The sequence below is a fragment of the Haliotis cracherodii genome, unplaced genomic scaffold (assembly GCF_022045235.1).
Source record: "Haliotis cracherodii isolate W230 unplaced genomic scaffold, xgHalCrac1.p SCAF_6, whole genome shotgun sequence".
In the NCBI taxonomy this organism is placed as follows: Eukaryota; Metazoa; Mollusca; class Gastropoda; order Lepetellida; family Haliotidae; genus Haliotis; species Haliotis cracherodii.
The window spans coordinates 35,125,646-35,150,532 of NW_027266319.1; the positions used below are offsets into that span (position 1 = coordinate 35,125,646).

Here is a 24,887-nt window from a genome sequence, read left to right on the forward strand (position 1 = left end):
GAGCATTGGTCCACGCAGTTGGGATATGATGACATGCATCAACCAAGTCAGCAAACCTGACTACCCAATCCCGTTAGTCGCTTCTGATAACAAGCATAATCGCCTTTTACGGCAAGCATGGGTTTCTGAAGACCTCTTCTACCCTGGATCTAGTAATGAATGGAAAGTATTTCAGTGAAAATGCTTGGCCATTGTTTCTGTCCTTATTATGAGGAATGGCTGTGTTTCCATTGGTCCCAGTGCTGCATCAAGTCTGAATGGGCACAGGTGTCCTGCAGCTAGTCAATCATTGATCCCCTAGAAATGCTATACTGTAACCATTCTGCTGCACAATGTGCTACAGGATGCAGTCATTCATGAAGTTTCAATAAGTAGATAAAAAAAATTATAATGTTGACAAAGAAATGTCATCCATTTTAGTCGTGCTCAAAGCCAAAGTCAAGACATGCATGATGTTGTAAACAATACGACACCAGGTGAGTTGAGGTGAAATGGGGTTTAATGTCATATTAAAGACTATTACACTTATAAACACGTGTGTTTGTGTTTGTGTTTGTGTATGCCAATCCGTACTTGTTTTATCTCCATAATGCTGAGCGCCAGGCAAGGTAACAACAAGTAGGTACCATCTTTTAATGTTTCGTAGTATGAGGAATTGAACCCCCCGACCTTCCACTCTCCAGGCAGTTGCTCTACTACTAGACAAGGACATGATGTCCACACCAAGGACATGATGTAAACAATGTGACACCATGGAAATGATGTTGTAAACAATGTGACACCAGGGGCATGATGTAAACAATGTGACACTAAGGACATGATGTTGTAAACAATGTGACACCAGGGGCATGATGTAAACAATGTGACACTAAGGACATGATGTTGTAAACAATGTGACACCAAGGACATGATGTTGCAAACAATGTGACACCAAGGACATGATGTTGTAAACAATGTGACACCAAGGCATGATGTAAACAATGTGACACTAAGGACATGATGTTGTAAACAATGTGACACCAAGGACATGATGTTGTAAACAATGTGACACCAGGGGCATGATGTAAACAATGTGACACCAGTGGCATGATGTAAACAATGTGACACCAAGGACATGATGTAAACAATGTGACACTAAGGACATGGTGTTGTAAACAATGTGACACTAAGGACATGATGTTGTAAACAATGTGACACCAGGGGCATGATGTAAACAATGTGACACTAAGGACATGATGTTGTAAACAATGTGACACCAAGGACATGATGTAAACAATGTGACACTAAGGACATGATGTTGTAAACAATGTGACACCAAGGACATGATGTAAACAATGTGACACTAAGGACATGATGTTGTAAACAATGTGACACCAAGGACATGATGTTGTAAACAATGTGACACCAGGGGCATGATGTAAACAATGTGACACCAGTGGCATGATGTAAACAATGTGACACCAAGGACATGATGTTGTAAACAATGTGACACCAAGGACATGATGTTGTAAACAATGTGACACCAGGGGCATGATGTAAACAATGTGACACCGGGGGCATGATGTAAACAATGTGAGACCAAGGACATGATGTTGTAAACAATATGCGCCAAGGAAATGATGTTGTAAACAATGTGACACCAGGGGCATGATGTTGTAAACAATGTGACACCAAGGACATGATGTAAACAATGTGACACCAAGGAAATGATGTTGTAAACAATGTGACACCAGGGGCATGATATTGGAACCGTCATTGATGACTCAAATACCAACTAAGGGAGGTAACTCTCATTCACATACTTTGTTAATAGCTATACATGTTGCATATAAAGAAAGAATGATGTGTCAATAAGTTAGTCACATCCTCGTTAAACTGGGGCATGATAAAACTGCTACAAATAGATTTGAAATGATATTAAGTTACATTAACAGGTGGGTTGATTTAAGATTTATTTGAGTAAAGTTTCATATTATTTGCTTGTATTCGTTATCAGAAGGACGCTACATAAGCCTACATGCTAAACTCATGTTCATAAAGATAATTACACTATCAAAAGGGTCATATTATAGGGTACTCGAGCATGAGTGCAGCTTCACCCCAAGAGTCGTTGAAGCCCTAATCAGTGTTACAAACTAACAGTTTTAGTCAACAAGTCCTTATAATGAAAACATATAGCAACACTTTTTAAGAAGGCAAATTTCTACTAGTCCTTATGATACCTTAACTATTGAGAATGCCACAACACATGAAACAACATGACATGGTGCTGATCCAACACCATACTACTTTGCAGTTACTGTTGGTCACATGAAAACACTACTGTCCCTAACAAGGTCTTCATTACAACAAACTGCCTAAGATGAAACTAGCTCTGAAAGACATCTTGTTTGGGATGATGATGGTGCTTTTAACATAAGCATAAATAGACTTTACAGACAAATTATCAAAACATCCATTAACCACCTTAATAACATAAACAACTACAAGGCTAGGCCAGCCATGTGATATATTCAGAATATATGCCTCTAGCTAGCCTATGTGATGTATCAAACATATGGTTAGGCTAGCCTATGTGAAACAAATACTGTAAATCGTGAAATAAATGCGTCTCCAAAAGAATGCGACTGTTGGCCCCTAGCCAAAAATGCGCCTCAATATGAATGCGACACCCCCTCCTCTCAAGCATCAGTGGATTTATATCTAAAGAAAATGCCCTCTGTCAGGTTTACAGGAGAATCCTCACCTTAATCCAACCTTACAATAATCCAATCACACACCGAATAGCCCTGCTTATTAGCACGGAGTAGAATACTTCCGCTGAAACAATACATGCGCGCTGGCTCGTGTCGACGCAGTGACAATTCACAGGATGTAATTAGTGTTTGAATGACATTGTTTATATACTTGTATATATAAGTGCTGCTCAATAAACAATGATGTGGAATACATAGCTGTTTGTTTTCACATATGTCTAAGTTGGTATTTCTGCTATCCAAAATTTCTTATTGTTGATATAAATGCGATGTTAAATAATGAGAGCATAGACCAATCGAATTTTTTGCATTTAATTCACACTCGCATTAATTTCAAGATTTACAGTATACATTGAGCTGGTTCTCAAGTTCTATGTCTGTCATCAGTTAATCATGCACAAGAGAATATGACCGTAAGGTAAGCACAGAAACATGCTCAGTTTAAGTAGAGACATAAGCCATTCATTAACATCACATACATTGGCCTCTGCTGGGATGTGTATGAATGGATTCAAGAGTAATACATGTACAGCATCAGATTTGTTGATAATATTTATGGGGAACGGATGACAAGTTAACTTTTCTAAGTCAATCACCATGTGATAACGGTTCCACCAGCCTTATATGACTGGCGTCACCTGAGACTTACCTCCCCTTATTATCTGGGTTACAAGCTCCTACCCAGCGTGGGACACCTTCGTTACACTCTCAGTAACATTGCTGCCACCAGTGTGGGCGGGGCCATTACAAGAATCTTGAAATTTGGCCTCTAACCCCAAATGTAGTAACGTTTATACTTTTGTTTATGTCTTTGGGAATCCCAATACAGTTATTTATGAAGAGGTTTACGACTGACCATATTTCCCAGATGAATTTAACTTTTTGTTTGTTTGATCAGACTATCGGAAGATCACTTAAATTCCCAATTACATTCTTACTGTACAAATTACATGACAGTTGAAATGAAATAGAAATTCAAATTGACAAACAAAGAAAATAACTTGGTTAGGGTAAGAGTATTCAGTGTCTCGGTAGTCATCGCTTGTTTGTAAGCATTACGGTTGCTAGTTCAACTCCAAGCTGGGCTGTGACCACTTATCACAGTGGTGTGTTTTGACTGGTGGCAGCGATAGTATAGAGAGCTCCAAACAGGCTATCGCTGTGAGGAGCTTGCCTGGGTTATTTGAATGTGAAGTGGGGACAGGGTTAGAAAAACACTACTAGCAACACACATAAGTTCTATCTCAATACACACTAATATCACAATAAAGTTTCCCTGGCCATTTAATATATAGTTAAGTTTCGTTTTTCAGTGAAAACTAATGGTTCATAATTTATCTGTCAAATATGCTGTTTCATGTTATTTCTGATCTCTTCCTTCACCACAATTACTGTAATAGAAAGAAAGGCACAAGTTCACATATTTTAATACTTTTGTGGCAAGATCACAACTACCATGTACTTGACATTACTGTCAGATTAAACTTATAAGTACATGTACTATCACCAGCCACTACCAACAGGAAACGATACTGTATTATAATACAAGGCCTTATATTTTTTATAAGTTGCATAATGAGACTGAGAAATTAGATATAAAAATATAATCACTACTTTTTTGGACTGACTGTTTAACAGTTAGGTGACATGAAAACAACAAGAGTTCTTATCACTAATCTTTGTAAGAAATAGTGAATAATATGCATAAAAATCTTTTGTAACAAAAACCAAAACATATCGTTTCGCAATTACACTTCCATGAGGGAGTGGCCTACAAATTTCTTTTCCATTCATTAGTAGCTGTACTACAAGAAATATAGAATTTCTGGCCAAAATGTTTGTAAACCAACGTATAAAAAATATAAGGCCAAATTAACCTCTTGAGATTCTTGATGTGCACAAAGCAAAGGTGAGTAATAGGGATGGTTTGGGCACTCGTGCTGTTCCAGGTCCACAATACTGACATGCAGTGGACTATCATATCCAGAAAGAATCAGGTGATCCTTAAATGTCATGACAGAGTAAGTATGGTAATATGAAAGAATTGGATGACCCTTTATTGTCTTGAGAAGGAAAGCACTGAAGTCAAGAGTCTTCACAAGGCCATATCAAGACCAAACAGTCGAAAAGGGATTATCAACCAATTGTTAGACTCTACAATGTCAGCATGTGATGATATTATGGGATATGATTGTATGAAGCACAACCTTGCAGTTTTCTCAGATGAAGACAAGACAAAGTATGAAGTCCATGACGATCCAGTCACAACTCAAACATCTGTGGAGATTATGTCAGTATTTAATATCAGTGCATCATGTAATACCTGTACTTAAATACATGCGCCAAATTCAACGTCAGAGAAAAGGCAGAAAGCAGTTGTGGCTCAAAGATGACTTATGGTTAATTGGTAGGACATATGTTTGGATAAGGCTACCATAAATTTTCAAATATATTGTGTTTAAAAAAACATAGTTTCAACATAATTTTGTTATCATTTTGGCAAAAGCCCTTCTTCAAAGTTGTTCTTTTAAGATAATCAGCCTCAATATCATGGATCATTAATTCAATTTGTTTCCTGCCTCTTTGCATATGGACTATAACAACTAACAAAACTAAACAAAAAATCAGTTTCACCTGACATACTTTTATAGAGCATTTTGCTTGGACCCGACAAAGTGTGGGCTATGTAGCAAGAGCCACAACATTGTTTTCCTGCCTGTGTGAAAGGAGAGATGATGAAGAACACTGGGACCACTGACCTTGGGTTTCTCCCTGTGAGTGTTGACTGCCTCGATGTTGAGGGAGATCAGCTCCACTCTACAACCATAGGCTACCGGGGTTAACTTTATCACGGTATGTAGCGGAACCTTCAAATACGGCAGATCCTCTGAAAACAGGAAAGGCTTACATGAGACTGAATAATGGTAGAGTAAGTTAAAATCTCTGAATGAAAACTCACATTTCACCATGCATGTAGATGCTTATTAGCCGATATAATGTTACTCACATAACATCTACGCTTGCTTTTTAGTATTATATACATATTGCTTTGTTTCCTGTCTACTGAATGCTTCATGTCCTGTCAATAGAATGGTTCATGTCCCGTCTTCAGAATGCTTTATGTCCTGTCTATGGAATGCTTGACACATCCATTCTAAAAAATGCTTCATGCAAAAATTACAGAAGGTTTCATGTCAAATCAACAGAAAACTTCACGTCAAATCAACTGAATGCCTTGAGCCCTCATGTCAAGTGTCTACAGAATGCTTCATGTCAAGTGTCTACAGAATGCTTCATGTCAAGTGTCTACAGAATGCTTCATGTCAAGTGTCTACAGAATGCTTCATGTCAAATGTCTACAGAATGCTTCATGTCAAGTGTCTACAGAATGCTTCATGTCAAGTGTCTACAGAATACTTCATGTCAAGTCTCTACAGAATGCTTCATGTCAAATGTCTACAGAATGCTTTCTGTCAAGTGTCTACAGAATGCTTCATGTCCTTTCTACAGAATGCTTCATGTCCTGTCTATGGAATGCTTTGTGTCCTTTCTACAGAATGCTTCATGCCCTGTTTATAGAATGCTTCAGTCAAGTGTCTACAGAATGCTTCATGTCAAATGTCTACAGAATGCTTCATGTCAAATGTCTACAGAATGCTTTGTGTCCTTTCTACAGAATGCTTCATGTCCTGTCTATAGAATGCTTTCTGTCCTTTCTATGGAATGCTTCATGCCCTGTTTATAGAATGCTTCATGTCAAATGTCTACAGAATGCTTCATACCCTGTATACAGAATGCTTCATGTCCTGTCTAAAGAATGCTTTCTGTCCTTTCTACGGAATGCTTCATGCCCTGTTTATAGAATGCTTCATGTCAAGTGTCTACAGAATGCTTCATGTCAAATGTATACAGAATGCTTCATGTCAAATGTCTACAGAATGCTTTTTGTCCTTTCTACAGAATGCTTCATGTCCCGTCCTGAATACAGAATACTTAGTGTTGTCAAAACATCAATGTTGTTATCATGATAATGGTCAGTTTTTAGCGTAAGGATCTCATCATGTCATCAATGTAATGTTATATCATGTGGAGCTCCTTGACTATCTTAACACATTTTAGATTTGCCATTCTGGCCTAAATAATTACTTGGTATTTAAAGACAAAAGCACAACACATGCACAGTCTCTTGTGGAGTGGTCATTCAGATATGGATGAACAAAATCAGGCAACTTTCAAATATACCACACAAAAAGAAGTCGTGACATTGCTGCAATCTGAGTGTACATCGAAGGAAAAAGAAGGTGGAGGTGATTTAATGAAAGGTGGTTACAAGGGAACCATATAGTTTCAGGCAACATACAGCAATAAATGTGGGGACAGCAGGCCAAGATTACTATCACTGCTGGTTAAGTGGAGCAAGTAACTGAAACATTTTGCAACACACTGAATAGGAACATGCATTGCAGCAAGTGCTGAAGGTAACAACTGCGCAGGTCAGCGGAATGTGTTACATCATTACAAGCAAAATAGGTGAGCTTTGACAACATTCAATCACCACACACAAACATGCTAGCAAAGCATAATACAACACTGGTTTTTAGATGGTTAGCATATACTTTGAAACATACAGAAATGTCATTGGACAGAGTATTTTAATGCAAAGATATGTCAAAATACAGCCATATGTCACTGCCTTGTAGAAGGATCTTAATTCTTTCGAGCTATCCATGTTTTGAACCATTGATCTTATGTCCTTGATCCGGCATTAACTGAATTGTTACCAGAAATTCTGTGGATTCAACTAAATATTTCCTACGTCAAGGCTAACAGCTAATCTGTTAATGAATGATGATATTTGTGTTGTATTTATTCAGTATGTTATTCCATATTGCAGGGTGATGTTTGCTCAAAATACCCTCATCATTATAAGCAAGTTATCTTCAAGCTACTGATTAATGTGCTCAAATCGGACCAGTATCAAAGGCCACTGATTAATGTGCTCAAGTTTATCCAGCATCTTAAGGCCACTAATTAATGTTCTTAATCATATAGTGATGATACTATGTGTTTTTGCGCAAAGGTGAGCATATCCTGCCCTACTGGTTTCATGCATCACAAACACATGCAAAGCCAAGTCAAATGTTCACTAAAAAACATAAGAACAAAGGGAACTGCATCGGACACCAGCGGTGCGTCAAATTTGGAAATGTCCCCCCACATCTACCATAAAATTCTCGGAATGCTTGAATGTTGTAACCCTGATCAAACAACTTTGGGCAAGAGTCATTTGAAGCTCTTTGAAATTTACATGGAAATAATTCAGGTTTTTATCGGTGCTAACAGACATGTAAAACCAAATTGATAAACTCTGAAGACACTGTACAATGTATAATCCCCTACAGAAACAAACATTAACCCACCGAAAACAAGGAGGCACTTTACAAATCAGGGATCAAAACAATGAACCACTCTTCACAACAGACTGGTGCTCTACCTCAGGGGTGAATACAGTTCATCAGGCTCCCAAATATATAGGGAAGACTACTGGAGCTATTTTCACTATCATGATTCTGTTAATGTTACATACCGTCCTACACTAGAGTATTGCCATAGTGTTAAACAATCCTTAAGGCTTGAAAATTATTTTACCAGTAATCAACAGATTAGAAACGAATAAAGTATTGCTAGCAATGTCGGCCATTTTCCTCCCTGTTGTTATTACAGGGAGGTAACTCTCCTTTGAAGTTTGTAATCTGTTAATCCTCGCTAATGAACACAAACCAGGTTGAAATTTGACATAAAACTTATTGTGACTATTGAAACTATCGATTGTCATCCATACTATCGACAACACCATTGGTATTTACAAATTACTATCGGTATAGAACAATAACAGGGTAAACAACAGTGCTATATAGATAGTTTGATATAACGTTACACTCGTACAATGAAGGGCACTATGTACAAGAAGTGTACCATCTTAATATATATACTGTGTTAGTTGCACATCACATCAAAGACAACTAATTGCTTCTGAAGAAATTATTTACATTTGTTTATCAAATGCCAATATAATTCTCAAAAAGAATATCTGATCTTTGATTTTTAATCACCTAAAAGCAGCACAAGTGTATTCCGGACAAAAAGAATTAATTTGAAAGTCAACAGTTAATTTCATGATATTTTTCATCAGTGTATTCCTGCAGTTTATCGCAGCAAAATTGGTATATAGTTTGTGTGACATCACATTGGGGACTTCAAAAATTATTAATCATATTAAGTAGTGCTCCTATGAAGGAAACATTAATTCTAACTGTCTAACTGGGCACTACATATGGTTCTGATCAGTGATTGAAATAATTTCAAAACCCAACAAGACAGTTGGGCAGGTTGCCCATAAGTGTCGCCTGCAGATCTTCAAAGTTACCTGCCTGCGTTGAAAAAATGCAAACAATAAGAGACAAATCGCATTTTGATTCATTCTAAATAATGCTAAAAATTACTTAAGAATCTATAAGAGATATAATAAAACTGAATCCATAAGTAGTGTTACTATTATCTGCCAGGTTGTTTGGCAGGTGTAGGGAAATTTCATGCTGCCCAAAGGAAAAGTTACCAGACACGGACAGGTGGGCCGGCAATTATTTCGGAGTGGTACTGATCAAGAGGTGTCTTGATACAGGATACATCTGCTTATTTCCCCCGCTACTTTAATGTATAAACCGTAGAAAATGCTCACAAAAATTAGAACTTCCCCCAAACTATAAAATGTTTAGGTACTATTTATTTATAGTTTTAATAATAACAATATTTTTTTAGTGTCTCATTGGTCACGCGGGCTGACCAATGTACATTAATAGGTGTGAAGCAAAGTTTTATTTGTATGTACATTGTGTGACACAATAATAAAACAATCTTCTTCTTCTTCAAGAAACCAGCCAGGTGTTCTTTGTCACAACTCATAGTCTAGATTTTGAAAAAATATGACCCTTTTGGTCTCATAATAAACAATGCAGTTTCATGTCATCAGGAGTCAAATAACCCAAATGACTGATCAAGGCTTGCACTTGTGACCATATATACATGTATGTCAAAATAAGCCTGATTAAGAGTAACTAGTTCTTGACAGATGATAGGTAAAGGATATATCTCATGATTTAAGATTGGTGATGGCAAAAAGATTGTCCCTATGAGGGGTAGATATTGGTTAAAATGAGATTGGTGATAGGTAACAGATTGTTCCTATGAGGGGTAGATGTTGGTTAAAATGAGATTGGTGATAGGTAAGCTATGAGGGGTAGCTATTGGTTCAAATACTATAGATGATTGGTAAAAGATAGTTCCTACAAGGGGTAGATATTTGTTTATATAAGACTTGTGAAAGGTAAAAGATAGTTCCTATGAGGATTAGCTATCTGGTAGCATATGATTGGTGATACATAAGAGATAGTCCCTGTGAATGGTAGATATTGCTTAATATAGGATCGATGATAGAGAAAAGATAGTTCCCGTGAGGATTAGCTATCTGATGATATAACCCAGAAAAGCTACGCTCCTATGAGGTGAAATAGCTGTCACTCACTGACATATTTCTTCAACTATATCTCATGCTGCCATCACAAGTCAACATATCAGGATTTACAACATTTGAAATGTACAATACAAAGGCACATACATCAGATTAAAAACAAAAGAAACACACCTACATATTGAAAGTTTTACAACATTGGCGATGGAAATGAGATAGATTTCACACGGTGATGCACAGAAGCCAAGGAGCTCATGTAACAAGCAGACTATTGCCACTGAAAGCCATTCCAAATTAGTGTCAGCATTCTCACTATTTGATGTCAAAACAGAAGAAACTTCCCACACCCTTCTAATATTCTACGCAAAAACAGTGACCACAAGAAATATTTTGGTGACAAATTTGTGTGTATTTGAATGCCATGAAAATATTTTTCCGCTCATTATGATTGTAGAGTTGAGGGCAATTAAATAATTGACCCAGTATGTCACATATTGTTTTAAATGCATCCGATAATAACATGTTTTGGTCCTTGCCAGTAATTCCTCTTATAATGTTCTGTGGATTTCAGACAAGCAAAGACAAAATTGGGTTCTTGTCAATGCACAAATGTATTTGTGATTCAAATCAATTTCCATGGATAGATTTGTCCATGAAAGGTTCTGCTTTATCAGTTCAAATATAATGACACACTCAGGGTTTGTACTAAAAAAGACTTCCCAGTCACTTATTTTGGATATATCCAACAAAAATACCATCGAAAATGAAAAGCCAATGGCTGCATCAATTCTGAGATGTATACAGATCAAAAGAGAAGGATGGATATAAATTTTTTCACCAGTTTTTCCACAACATATATTGTGAGACAAGGTCAACACGTTGTCCACCTGTCTCCATCACACAGTATTACATTGGAATGACTCTCAGATGCCTACTAGTGTTAATTGGCAGCCAGGGTAACATTGTGCAGGCATGTTGCTTCACAGACACGCACTCACGCACCTGCAGGCACACACACGCTCTCTCACACTGACACACTCTCACACATACACACATAAAAACGACATGCCAGACTGTCGCACCGCCAAGAGGCCCACCTGAGCAGTGGTATGTGTTCGCACTCGCAGCAATGGCCCTTCATTTTCATTTTCACGACCTTCTCAAACGGGACAGGGACGTGAGGGATATGTTCTAAAAATTAGGCAAAGAAGAAAACACGCATTTTCAAAAACATTGATGACTGTTTTCTTTTCAAACGAATCTAATAACCTGAATCATACAATATTAATGATTTGATGTATTACTGCAATGTGCATATGACTGTAAAGCATTGAAACATTAAGTGATACTGTGGAAGGGTCCCGAAGAAAATGTCATGCATACAATACTTGAATTGTGTCCAGCATCAACTAGAAACTAAAACAGTCAATAAAATATAAATTATGTTCAATTTTGAATAGTTATACAATCACCCAAAATATAAAATACAAAAATAAACAAAACTATGCGAAAAAAGGAGTTTAAAGAGGTTTCATAAAAAGCCTGGTAGCTGCACAAACAATACCAAACTTGTGCATGTTTACTAATAAATGAAAGGCAGGTTCTATAAGCAAGACAGAGGAGTGTTCAGTATGAAAGAAACATGCAAAACAAGAAATGAGATACGAATGTGTACTGCGTGTATTTGTGATACTATCTCTGTGAAAGTGCATCATTTAAATAGAGTGAGTTGGGTTTAACGCTGCTTTGAACAGTATTCCAGTTATATCACGGCGTGTCAGCTTAATATGGGAGAAAGCCGCAAGTGATGCAGGTCTCAGACGTTTACCACTTTGGTGAAACCTACATGCACTGTTATGGTGCTGACAAACCTAGAAACATAATCTGAGTGCAACCACAATCATGGGTTTCGGGAGTGCCCAAGGGACACAACTCTGCATCGGGAAAAGCGATGCAGATTAGATACATGAATAATGATCTTATCTTAAACAGTCTCCCCTTAATGAGTACCTTAATCACCATTCTTTGTAGAGATATTGACAAGCTATCAAATATTTCTGAGTTTGATTTCTCAAGCTGCAGGGACCAAAAATGGAAATGTATTTCTGGTATTGATTTCCAAAATGACAGATAATTTCTGAGCATCACACGTCAAAGATCCTTCCTATATAGTAAATGCAAGTGATAGCTTCTCCTGACATAATCTGTTTGAGGGAATTATAAATAGCGCTTGGTGATTCAAGTCATGAGTCTGAACAATGAGTCTCAAACAAATTTGTTTCAGTTTTGAAGGATTAAGCTCATGAAAACTACGATCTGCAGGAAATATTTGGACAAGTAGAGACAAAACTTTTGGCACATACACAACAAAAGAAACTCTACTAATTTCATGTCAGTTAGAGAGTAATTTTCATATATTTGTTACATATATTAGCACAACATGTCCAGAGTCAAAATAGCACGACAAGTAATAAAATCTCCTTTTTTTATCTTTCTGACCAGTCTTTCAGTTTAACTCAGTTATGAAACAAACTTCTAGTTTGGTAAATGGCTTTCTTCATTTCATCCAAACTACAATTATTTTACAAAATTCCTGATATTTTTTTTCATTAAATCAGTTATTTGTAATGCGGCCACAAAAGAAGGCCCACAATTTACTATATCACATAATGGGTATATGTCTTGGCAAGATGAAGCCAATGGACAAAAAAGGTATTTGTTGGGGTCATACACAGATAAAAATGCGAATATTATAGGTCAAGTAGGTACAACTGTTAGTGTTTACAAATCACTATGAAGTTCAAATATGAAATGAGGATATATATACCCATGAATCTACGACTAAATTAGTTGTTTGACAAATATGAATCTGATCTGATCTTTGGCAGTTATATATGTAACATTATGAAGATATTTCATTTAAAAGATAATTTTTTAATTCTTTTGTATTTTGCATTTTTCACAAATGATACACTGAGATTGATACATAAATGAAATATTGAGGTAAATATCCAGTTATATATTGAGAGATAATAATTAAATACTAAATGTATACTTAAAATCATTGCCATATCAGTACTACAAGCAGAGTAAAATTGATGGTGATGATAGCAAGTCGTTTTGAATGACTGTGTGAGTGAATGTAGTTTTCCTCCAGTCAGCAAAATAACAGCTAATTATAGTTCAAATGATGATAAAGTTTATTCTAGGGCTGTCTATTGCCAAAAAACATACTGAGACTAAGTGTTTGACAGTGATGCTGATTGTACATGCAGATACAACTTTCTACACACTGAAGTAAATATTACAATGTCAAAGTCAGCATGGTCTGTCACTGACATTTTGTAGTCATGGATACAGGGGAGATAACAACGTAAGGGAAAAATCACTTTTGCATTTCCGCTATTTTGATAATCAATTTCGAAGAGAAGCATCTTTTGTGAATGAATTTCTGTGTAGATTTCAGTTTAAACGATACAAATAATAATGAAACTTGTTATGTTTTCTTTACCAATATACGAGAACAAAGAAAAAATATTGCAATACGTATAATTTGAAAATGGTTTTGCAGTATACCGGTATACCTGTAGTCCAACTCGATTCTGTCTCCAAAAGCACTACAAGCAACAAGCAAGCATGTCATGCAAACATGGACACTGCCCCCCTTCTCTTTCATCTAAATATCTAAAACTTGTAATTTAATAATAGTGTTGACCTTGAGACTTAATATTAATCACAATGAAATAAGCACCCTCATTGAACATTATGTATTGAGTATCACCTCCCAAAATGTCACTATACTGCTTGATGAATGGATAATAATAGCTTAATCAATCTAGTACTTAATATCAATTAAGCTGACCTTGGCAACATGTCTGTGGCCCTAACAAACTGTTGTCTCTACTTAGTCACCAGGTTAAAGACTAATTTAGGAAATGTATTATACTTAATTCTCCCAGGATATTGCGCCTGGTCAATGTGCTAGAGCAGCAATAACATCACTAATGTGCATTAAATGATATATGGGAGAGTGCACCTGACACAGATCATGCAAGATCAAGACACATTATCTAGGATTAGTAAGAACACCAGCTCCAGAGTAGCCAAGCTGATCTGCCCTGTCTGGCCCAGTGCACAGTGGAGTGACAGACACTAGAGTAGCCATGCTGATCTGCCCTGTCTGGCCCAGTGCACAGTGGAGTGACAGACACCAGAGTAGCCACGCTGATCTGCCCTGTCTGGCCCAGTGCACAGTGGAGTGACAGACACCAGAGTAGCCATGCTGATCTGCCCTGCCTGGCCCAGTGCACAGTGGAGTGACAGACACCAGAGTAGCCAAGCTGATCTGCCCTGTCTGGCCCAGTGCACAGTGGAGTGACAGACACCAGAGTAGCCATGCTGATCTGCCCTGTCTGGCCCAGTGCACAGTGGAGTGACAGACACCAGAGTAGCCAAGCTGATCTGCCCTGTCTGGCCCAGTGCACAGTGGAGTGACAGACACCAGAGTAGCCATGCTGATCTGCCCTGCCTGGCCCAGTGCACAGTGGAGTGACAGACACCAGAGTAGCCATGCTGATCTGCCCTGTCTGGCCCAGTGCACAGTGGAGTGACAGACACCAGAGTAGCCATGCTGATCTGCCATGTCTGGCCTGCTGCACAGTGGAGTGACAGACACCAGAGTAGCCATGCTGATCTGCCCTGTCTGGCCTGCTGCACAGTGGAGTGACAGACACCAGAGTAGCCATGCTGATTTGCCCTGTCTGGCCTGCTGCACTGTGGAGTGACAGACACCAGAGTAGCCATGCTGATCTGCCCTGTCTGGCCCAGTGCACAGTGGAGTGACAGACACCAGAGTAGCCATGCTGATCTGCCATGTCTGGCCTGCTGCACAGTGGAGTGACAGACACCAGAGTAGCCATGCTGATCTGCCCTGTCTGGCCTGCTGCACAGTGGAGTGACAGACACCAGAGTAGCCACGCTGATCTGCCCTGTCTGGCCCAGTGCACAGTGGAGTGACAGACACCAGAGTAGCCAAGCTGATCTGCCCTGTCTGGCCCAGTGCACAGTGGAGTGACAGACACCAGAGTAGCCATGCTGATCTGCCCTGCCTGGCCCAGTGCACAGTGGAGTGACAGACACCAGAGTAGCCATGCTGATCTGCCCTGTCTGGCCCAGTGCACAGTGGAGTGACAGACACCAGAGTAGCCATGCTGATCTGCCATGTCTGGCCTGCTGCACAGTGGAGTGACAGACACCAGAGTAGCCATGCTGATCTGCCCTGTCTGGCCTGCTGCACAGTGGAGTGACAGACACCAGAGTAGCCATGCTGGTTTGCCCTGTCTGGCCTGCTGCACTGTGGAGTGACAGACACCACAGTAGCCATGCTGATCTGCCCTGTCTGGCCCAGTGCACAGTGGAGTAAACAGACACCAGAGTAGCCAAGCTGATCTGCCATGTCTGGCCTGCTGCACAGTGGAGTGACAGACACCAGAGTAGCCATGCTGATTTGCCCTGCCTGGCCCAGTGCACAGTGGAGTGACAGACACCAGAGTAGCCATGCTGATTTGCCCTGTCTGGCCCAGTGCACAGTGGAGTGACAGACACCAGAGTAGCCATGCTGATCTGCTCTGTCTGGCCCAGTGCACAGTGGAGTGACAGACACCAGAGTAGCCATGCTGATTTGCCCTGTCTGGCCCAGTGCACAGTAGAGTGACAGACACCAGAGTAGCCAAGCTGATCTGCCCTGTCTGGCCCAGTGCACAGTGGAGTGACAGACACCAGAGTAGCCATGCTGATCTGCTCTGTCTGGCTCAGTGCACAGTGGAGTGACAGACACCAGAGTAGCCATGCTGATCTGCCCTGTCTGGCCCAGTGCACAGTGGAGTGACAGACACCAGAGTAGCCATGCTGATCTGCCATGTCTGGCCTGCTGCACAGTGGAGTGACAGACACCAGAGTAGCCATGCTGATCTGCCCTGTCTGGCCTGCTGCACAGTGGAGTGACAGACACCAGAGTAGCCATGCTGATCTGCCCTGTCTGGCCTGCTGCACAGTGGAGTGACAGACACCAGAGTAGCCACGCTGATCTGCCCTGTCTGGCCCAGTGCACAGTGGAGTGACAGACACCAGAGTAGCCAAGCTGATCTGCCCTGTCTGGCCCAGTGCACAGTGGAGTGACAGACACCAGAGTAGCCATGCTGATCTGCCCTGCCTGGCCCAGTGCACAGTGGAGTGACAGACACCAGAGTAGCCATGCTGATCTGCCCTGTCTGGCCCAGTGCACAGTGGAGTGACAGACACCAGAGTAGCCATGCTGATCTGCCATGTCTGGCCTGCTGCACAGTGGAGTGACAGACACCAGAGTAGCCATGCTGATCTGCCCTGTCTGGCCTGCTGCACAGTGGAGTGACAGACACCAGAGTAGCCATGCTGATTTGCCCTGTCTGGCCTGCTGCACTGTGGAGTGACAGACACCACAGTAGCCATGCTGATCTGCCCTGTCTGGCCCAGTGCACAGTGGAGTAAACAGACACCAGAGTAGCCAAGCTGATCTGCCATGTCTGGCCTGCTGCACAGTGGAGTGACAGACACCAGAGTAGCCAAGCTGATCTGCCCTGCCTGGCCCAGTGCACAGTGGAGTGACACACCAGAGTAGCCAAGCTGATCTGCCCTGTCTGGCCCAGTGCACAGTGGAGTAAACAGACACCACAGTAGCCATGCTGATCTGCCCTGTCTGGCCCAGTGCACAGTGGAGTGACAGACACCAGAGTAGCCAAGCTGATCTGCCCTGCCTGGCCCATTGCACAGTGGAGTGACAGACACCAGAGTAGCCATGCTGATCTGCTCTGTCTGGCTCAGTGCACAGTGGAGTGACAGACACCAGAGTAGCCATGCTGATCTGCTCTGTCTGGCCCAGTGCACAGTGGAGTGACAGACACCAGAGTAGCCATGCTGATCTGCCCTGCCTGGCCCAGTGCACAGTGGAGTGACAGACACCAGAGTAGCCATGCTGATCTGCTCTGTCTGGCCCAGTGCACAGTGGAGTGACAGACACCAGAGTAGCCACGCTGATCTGCCCTCTCTGGCCCAGTGCACAGTGGAGTGACAGACACCAGAGTAGCCACGCTGATTTGCCCTGTCTGGCCCAGTGCACAGTGGAGTGACAGACACCAGAGTAGCCAAGCTGATCTGCCCCTTATGGCTCAATGGAGTGACTCCAGGCATGCCAAGCTGGTGAGGCTGGTCTTCCTCAGTGCAGTTGAGTGATATACAACAATAGATATCATATCTATATGAATCATGCAATTATGAGTCATGAATTACTATAAAGTTGTGAAAATAAATATCCATGTGTCTGGACCTGAGTAATAAACAGAAAAAAAACACTGCAGTAATAGGGTAGCTTCATTCCCACTGGTCAATTCATCGAATTGGACCACTTCATGTTCAGTAATATCTAACACTGGTCCAGAACTGATATGGCAATCCACAGTATTTCCCGAATACATGTATTTACATCTATTATGACTTCTGCATCAAGCTTAAGCTCTTGGCAAAATATGAAATTAAGTAACAATATCATTGGTAAAAAATATGAAAATAATAGATCACAATGTATTTTATGTCAAATGGTTGTTTATGAACACTTAAACGGTGAATGCCAGTGTAAAATAGCATCCATTATTCACTGGACAACCACACAGTCTGCTATAGGAAGGTATACTGTTCCACTGGGACTGAACCCAAAACATTTGATGGAAGCATCAATGGTTTTCCCACCTACTGAATAATCCCACACATTTGACAGGAAGCATCAATGGTTTTCCCACCTACTGAATAATCCCACACATTTGACAGGAAGCATCAATGGTCCACCCAGCTACTCCACAACTCCACACATTTGACAGAAAGCATCAATGGTCCACCCAGCTGATGAATAACCCCACACATTTGACAGGAAGCATCAACGGTCCACCCAGCTACTCCACAACCCCACACATTTGACAGAAAGCATCAATGGTCCACCCAGCTACTCCACAACCCCACACATTTGACAGGAAGCATCAATGATCCACCCACCTACTGAATAACCCCACACATTTGACAGGAAGCATCAATGCTCTACCCAGCTACTCAACAACACCATCAATTTTACTTGAGGCATCAATGGTCCACCCCGCTACCCAACAACATGTATCTCCCTCTCATCTTGTGAAGGTTCTGGCATGGGTTTTCCAGTAGGTCCCAACCTAAGCAAGCACAGCTGAACAACTAAACAACTCCACCATTGATAATGCTGTAGCCATCTTCTATGACATGCATGCAGTAAAGACCCAATAGTTATTAGAATAGGATAGAGAGTTAAATAAGAGAGTGAATGTACAAAAAATTGAGAAATTGAAAAAAACATGTCAGATATTCATATTTTAAAAAGAGGTGGATGGGAATAATTTTCTTGACATATTAGAACTAGTATATTTTTAAATATAGACTATGTGTCTGCAATGGTTGAGATACAGGACACAAACACTGCATCCGTACATGCTGTAGACAAATTTGACTGTTCCTACATACACCTTCAGTGCTGCCAGTCCCATCATTGAAGTACAAGGAGTTATTTTTCAGGACATTGTGAGAGATCAGAGGCATGAGTGCTGAGTTACACAGGGGTCTACTATGTCATCCCTACTAACTACTACATGCACAAACTAACAAGCAGGATCTTGTTCTGTGTCATGCTAGGTATTGTTCTGTAGTATTGTTCCTTAAATAGGACTGAACATAATCATTTAAATACAAAGGATTATTTCATAAAATAAAAAAACAAAATAATAAATTCACATAAAAGAAAGAAAAGGGAATGTCCCTTTACCTGCATCTCAAGCTTCTATCAATTCCCACACCGTCATAGTCAATCCTAGCACTCAGTCACAACACATACCTGCCAACTTGTCATGGAAGATGGTGCTTGACAACGATCAGAGGAACATACCTGCCAACTTGTCTTTGAAGATGGGGCTTGACAACGGTCAGAGGAAGGAACATACCTGCCAACTTGTCATGGAAGATGGTGGTTGACAACGGTCAGAGGAAGGAACATACCTGCCAACTTGTCATGGAAGATGGTGCTTGACAAGGATCAGAGGAAGGAACATACCTGCAAACTTGTCATGGAAGATGGTGCTTGACAAGGATCAGAGGAAGGAACATACCTGCCAACTTGTCATGGAAGATGGTGCTTGACAAGGATCAGAGGAAGGAACATACCTGCAAACTTGTCATGGAAGATGGTGGTTGACAAGGATCAGAGGAAGGAACATACCTGCCAACTTGTCATGGAAGATGGTGGTTGACAAGGATCAGAGGAAGGAACATACCTGCCAACTTGTCATGGAAGATGGTGGTTGACAAGGATCAGAGGAAGGAACATACCTGCCAACTTGTCATGGAAGATGGTGCTTGACAAGGATCAGAGGAAGGAACATACCTGCCAACTTGTCATGGAAGATGGTGGTTGACAAGGATCAGAGGAAGGAACATACCTGCCAACTTGTCATGGAAGATGGTGCTTGACAATGGTCAGAGGAAGGAACATACCTGCCAACTTGTCATGGAAGATGGTGGTTGACAACGGTCAGAGGAAGGAACATACCTGCCAACTTGTCATGGAAGATGGTGGTTGACAACGGTCAGAGGAACATACCTGCCAACTTGTCTTTGAAGATGGGGCTTGACAACGGTCAGAGGAAGGAACATACCTGCCAACTTGTCATGGAAGATGGTGGTTGACAACGGTCAGAGGAACATACCTGCCAACTTGTCATGGAAGATGGTGCTTGACAAGGATCAGAGGAACATACCTGCCAACTTGTCATGGAAGATGGTGGTTGACAACGGTCAGAGGAAGGAACATACCTGCCAACTTGTCATGGAAGATGGTGCTTGACAAGGATCAGAGGAAGGAACATACCTGCCAACTTGTCATGGAAGTTGGTGCTTGACAACGGTCAGTGGAAGAAACATACCTGCCAACTTGTCATGGAAGATGGTGCTTGACAACAGTCTGAGGAACATACCTGCCAACTTGTCATGGAAGATGGTTGTTGTTAACGGTCTGAGGAACATACCTGCCAACTTGTCATAGAAGATCGTGCTTGACAACGGTCAGAGGAACATACCTGCCAACTTGTCATGGAAGATGGTGCTTGACAACAGTCTGAGGAACATACCTGCCAACTTGTCATGGAAGATGGTTGTTGTTAACGGTCTTAGGAACATACCTGCAAACTTGTCATGGAAGATGGGGCTTGACAACGGTCAGAGGAAGGAACATACCTGCCAACTTGTCATGGAAGATGGTGGTTGACAACGGTCAGAGGAAGGAACATACCTGCCAACTTGTCATGGAAGATGGTGCTTGACAAGGATCAGAGGAAGGAACATACCTGCCAACTTGTCATGGAAGATGGTGCTTGACAACTGTCAGAGGAAGGAACATACCTGCCAACTTGTCATGGAAGATGGGGCTTGACAACGGTCAGAGGAAGGAACATACCTGCCAACTTGTCATGGAAGATGGGGCTTGACAACGGTCAGAGGAAGGAACATACCTGCCAACTTGTCATGGAAGATGGTGCTTGACAACGGTCAGTGGAAGAAACATACCTGCCAACTTGTCATGGAAGATGGTGCTTGACAACAGTCTGAGGAACATACCTGCCAACTTGTCATGGAAGATGGTTGTTGTTAACGGTCTGAGGAACATACCTGCCAACTTGTCATAGAAGATCGTGCTTGACAACGGTCAGAGAAACATACCTGCCAACTTGTCATGGAAGATGGTGCTTGACAACAGTCTGAGGAACATACCTGCCAACTTGTCATGGAAGATGGTTGTTGTTAACGGTCTTAGGAACATACCTGCAAACTTGTCATGGAAGATGGTGCTTGACAACAGTCTGAGGAACATACCTGCCAACTTGTCATGGAAGATGGTGCTTGACAACAGTCTGAGGAACATACCTGCCGACTTGTCCTGGAAGTATGCAAGTAGACAGCGGGCAACAGCCTGGTGACACACAACCAACACATTCTCCTGTCTCTCCAGCTCCTGCAACATCAAGATGGTCGTTACTCAACAAAGCAAGGCCCACACACCCAAAATTATACCCATAAATCAGACAGCCCAAATGCTCTTCAATTTCAATGTCAATAGCTGTGTTCAGCCTGTGTAAAGACAACACACTCCATCCTAGCTGAACCTTTCACGAACCATGCTTACATCAGTCATCACATACTCACCAGTATCACAGGTTCAAGACGAGCAACCAGGTCTTGGTAAGACTGTCAAACAAAGCAAGTATCTGATTAGTATTCATAACCAAGACAAACAATATTGATACTGGGAATTTAAACACACACAGCTTGTGTTGTGAAAAGCTCACCTTTCTAAAGATAATCCTGGTTTATTACATAGTAGTGAACACCTGGTGTTTCCCACCCAGAGTGAAAGTCGTTTACCACCAGCAATGTTCCAGCTATATCATGGTGGATTGTAAATCATAAGATCTGGACATGGCAAACCATAGACTGGCAGTTGAGCTGTTTTCTCTAAGACTAGTCAAGAGGACCAGTGGAAACCTTGTGTAACTAGACCTGCTTGTACAAGACAAAATGTTTACTATGTTACATTTTCTATTCATATTGTTCCTTTCTTTGAGAACTGGTTCAGAATCATAGCAATCAAATGCAACTAGTCAATGAGGGACTAACATACTGGATTTTCACTTGTCCACTGTACAATTAAGTAGAGTCAGTCTTGCAGACTAGCACAAAGTTCGAAGGCAGCGTGATTTGAAACAATCCATGCCATGGGTTAATTGTATGTCATCATACCCCAAGTCCTGACTATCTGCTTCATAATACAACAAGCATGAGGTAAGGGGATGTATTTTGACCCAGAAGCCTTCCCAGGTCCAGATCCCAGTAAAGGTGCCTACTGTCATGCAGGGTAAGAAAAAAAGCAAGATCCTTGGACAAATTTCCTGCTTAAGTATATAAAAGTACTGTGCCCTGATGCTTATACCTTTAACATTGGGTTACGACATGAAAACCTTGACTTTCATTCTTAATTTTGAAAAATGCCTACGTACAAAATGGCTTTCTTGAGGTGAGGCAATGTTCCCTAAGTTCATGAATCAAGATGTGCTGGAGCACAGCCATGTAGCTCACCTCCCCACTTGGGTAGCGGTAGTGGAACTTGTCCTGGTCCCGCAGAGCAAAATCCTCAGGGTACTTCTCCTGGATCTCCTCGTACGTCATCCCCTCACAGATACCCTGCACAGATCAGACACAGTGAGAATGTGAACAACACTGAAGAACACCCAGCACGGGGTGGATATAATCCATGTCTTTCTTTCTTTCAAACTGTTTCCCTACAGATGCTTACTTGCACCTTTGCCAAGAAACGGATGCTTGCTATAGGTACTAACGCCTGTACTGAAACATCAACACTTGCTTGACAAGGTACTCAAAATATGATTTATTTACAGGCAAATGTCACGTACCATCTCAGTGAGTGAGATAGGTTTATAGGACCCACAATTTCAGTCCTAACAGTGAGTCAGAGGTAGTGAAGCATGTCTAAGACATTTAACACTTTGGACAAATCTACAAGAGTGTGTATGTGTCTTTTTGGTTTAAAGCTGCACTCAGCAACATTCAAGCCATATGACGGCTTCCTGGACCGGACAATGCAATGATTGATATTGTGAGCACCGATCCACGGCATTGGGTATGATGACACACCATGAACCAAGTCCCCAAAACGGACCACCTGATTTATAAGGTCACCTCTTACCGCTGGGGACCAACTCTAACCTGGAATCTCCAAAGGGAAAACCTACAAGTACAAGTATGATGCTGATAGGCCAATGTTCATTATCAGGGTGAATATGGGATTCCACAACCAACAGATCTTGGTATGGCAACGCGACACACATAATTTAGACATTGATGACAAGAGGACAAACCGCATCTATCTCATTGAGGGCCTTCCAGTGCTCCTTGGGTGCCTCGATGAACTTGGCAGTCTGGATTGTCCTCTTCATCTGCGACGTCCACACTTTCAGGTTGGGAATGTTCTCCTTCTCAATGTAGCGTTTCAGAGCTTCTGCATACTGCAAACAATACACATGATATTCAGGTAAATAGTAAGTGAGTGAGTGAGTTTGGTTTTATGCCGTTTTTTAAAAGTATTCCAGTTATATCACGGTGTGTCAGCTTAATGTGGGAGGAAAGCCTGAAGTGATGCAGGCCTCAGACATTTACCACTTCGTCGAAACCCACGAGCACGGGTATGGTGCTGACACACCTAGAAACATAATCAGGGTGAACCGGGATTCCAACCCACAATCATAAGTTTCTGGCGTGCCCAAGGGACGCAACTCTGCACAGCGAATCGCGGCGCCTTAGACGACTGGGCCACCCGTGCTCCCTCAGATAAATAGACTGCAAGAATACTCAAGTTGCTTTTTTTGCTTTTGAGACCAGTGAATGTACAGAAATTCATGAAATGTGAATTATGTAAACATTCAACGAACAAATATTGTTAAGAAATTACTTACAGGAACCAATTTTCATGAAACATATATTGATAGTTTCCGCATCAGATATCCCTCAAACTTTTGTTCCTGCAGAAGTAATTGAGTCTTTTTACAGGTGTACATCTAGGGGGAAAACACACTATCAACCAAGTGAGCACCACCTGATCCATTAAATCAACTGTGAAGGCAAGCATAGTACTGCCTTCGTACAATAATGTAATGAGAGTTGGACTCACGGTCTGCCCTCGCTCTGATATATCGCTGTCACCTCCGATGCGGCCCTGGAGGTTCATCATGCTTTCCCCATGCTGCAACAACACAACATATCAGGCACATATATTAAACATACCTGCATGACAATCATTCTTACACCAATGTACTTTGGCATTACAATAACAGCTGTGGGGTTTAACATTGCATTCAAGACTATTGCACTTGGTAACGTGCATGAATGTGCGCGTGCATGTGTGGCTGCTTGTATTACTCTGGACTAATACCACTCAGAATACTCCACACACTCTGCTGAGCCACAGTCCCAAATGAGCGAGATGAGTTAGTTAGTTTGCTGTTTAATGCCTCACTCAGGAATATTTAAGCTACATGACGGCGTGAATTTTCACCTTGACATCATAAACATCGATCCACGTAATTGGCATACAATGACATACATCAACCAAGTCAGCGAGTCTCATCACCATATCCCATTAGTCACCTCTTATGACAAGCATGGGGTTTTGAAGACCAATTCTGATCAGGACCTTGGGTGTCACACTGCTTTGAGCAGTGTCAGACTTCAATTATATCCCTACATTACAACACATGACGTTGCCGACTTACCCTTGTGAGGTAGATGGTCCGAGGAAGAACGTGAATATTCATTAGGTAATACACCACTCTACTTTGTAGATGACCTGAAAACAATAAGGCTGGTATAGTCTGAAGTCCTCTGCAAGAATATGTTAACCATTAGGCAGGGCTATTTGCAGAATCATACTGAGC

The 24,887-nt window shown here is 41.3% G+C and overlaps 1 protein-coding gene across 11 annotated transcripts in view; it reads right to left on the reverse strand.

Annotated features, from left to right (window-relative positions):
- The window catches only part of LOC139445707 (6-phosphofructo-2-kinase/fructose-2,6-bisphosphatase-like), a 102,984-nt gene that overhangs the window by 13,926 nt on the left and 64,171 nt on the right, over positions 1-24,887 (reverse strand). For 4 of the 11 annotated variants that reach the window (XM_071226908.1, XM_071226905.1, XM_071226909.1 and 1 more), the window contains exons 7-13: positions 24,726-24,799; positions 24,125-24,196; positions 23,316-23,462; positions 22,516-22,620; positions 21,586-21,627; positions 21,307-21,394; positions 5,516-5,643 (exon numbers count right to left, since the gene is read on the reverse strand). In XM_071226908.1, coding sequence (XP_071083009.1) covers positions 5,516-5,643; positions 21,307-21,394; positions 21,586-21,627; positions 22,516-22,620; positions 23,316-23,462; positions 24,125-24,196; positions 24,726-24,799 — 656 coding nt within the window. The other 7 variants (XR_011651878.1, XR_011651879.1, XR_011651880.1 and 4 more) reach the window with 4 other exon arrangements.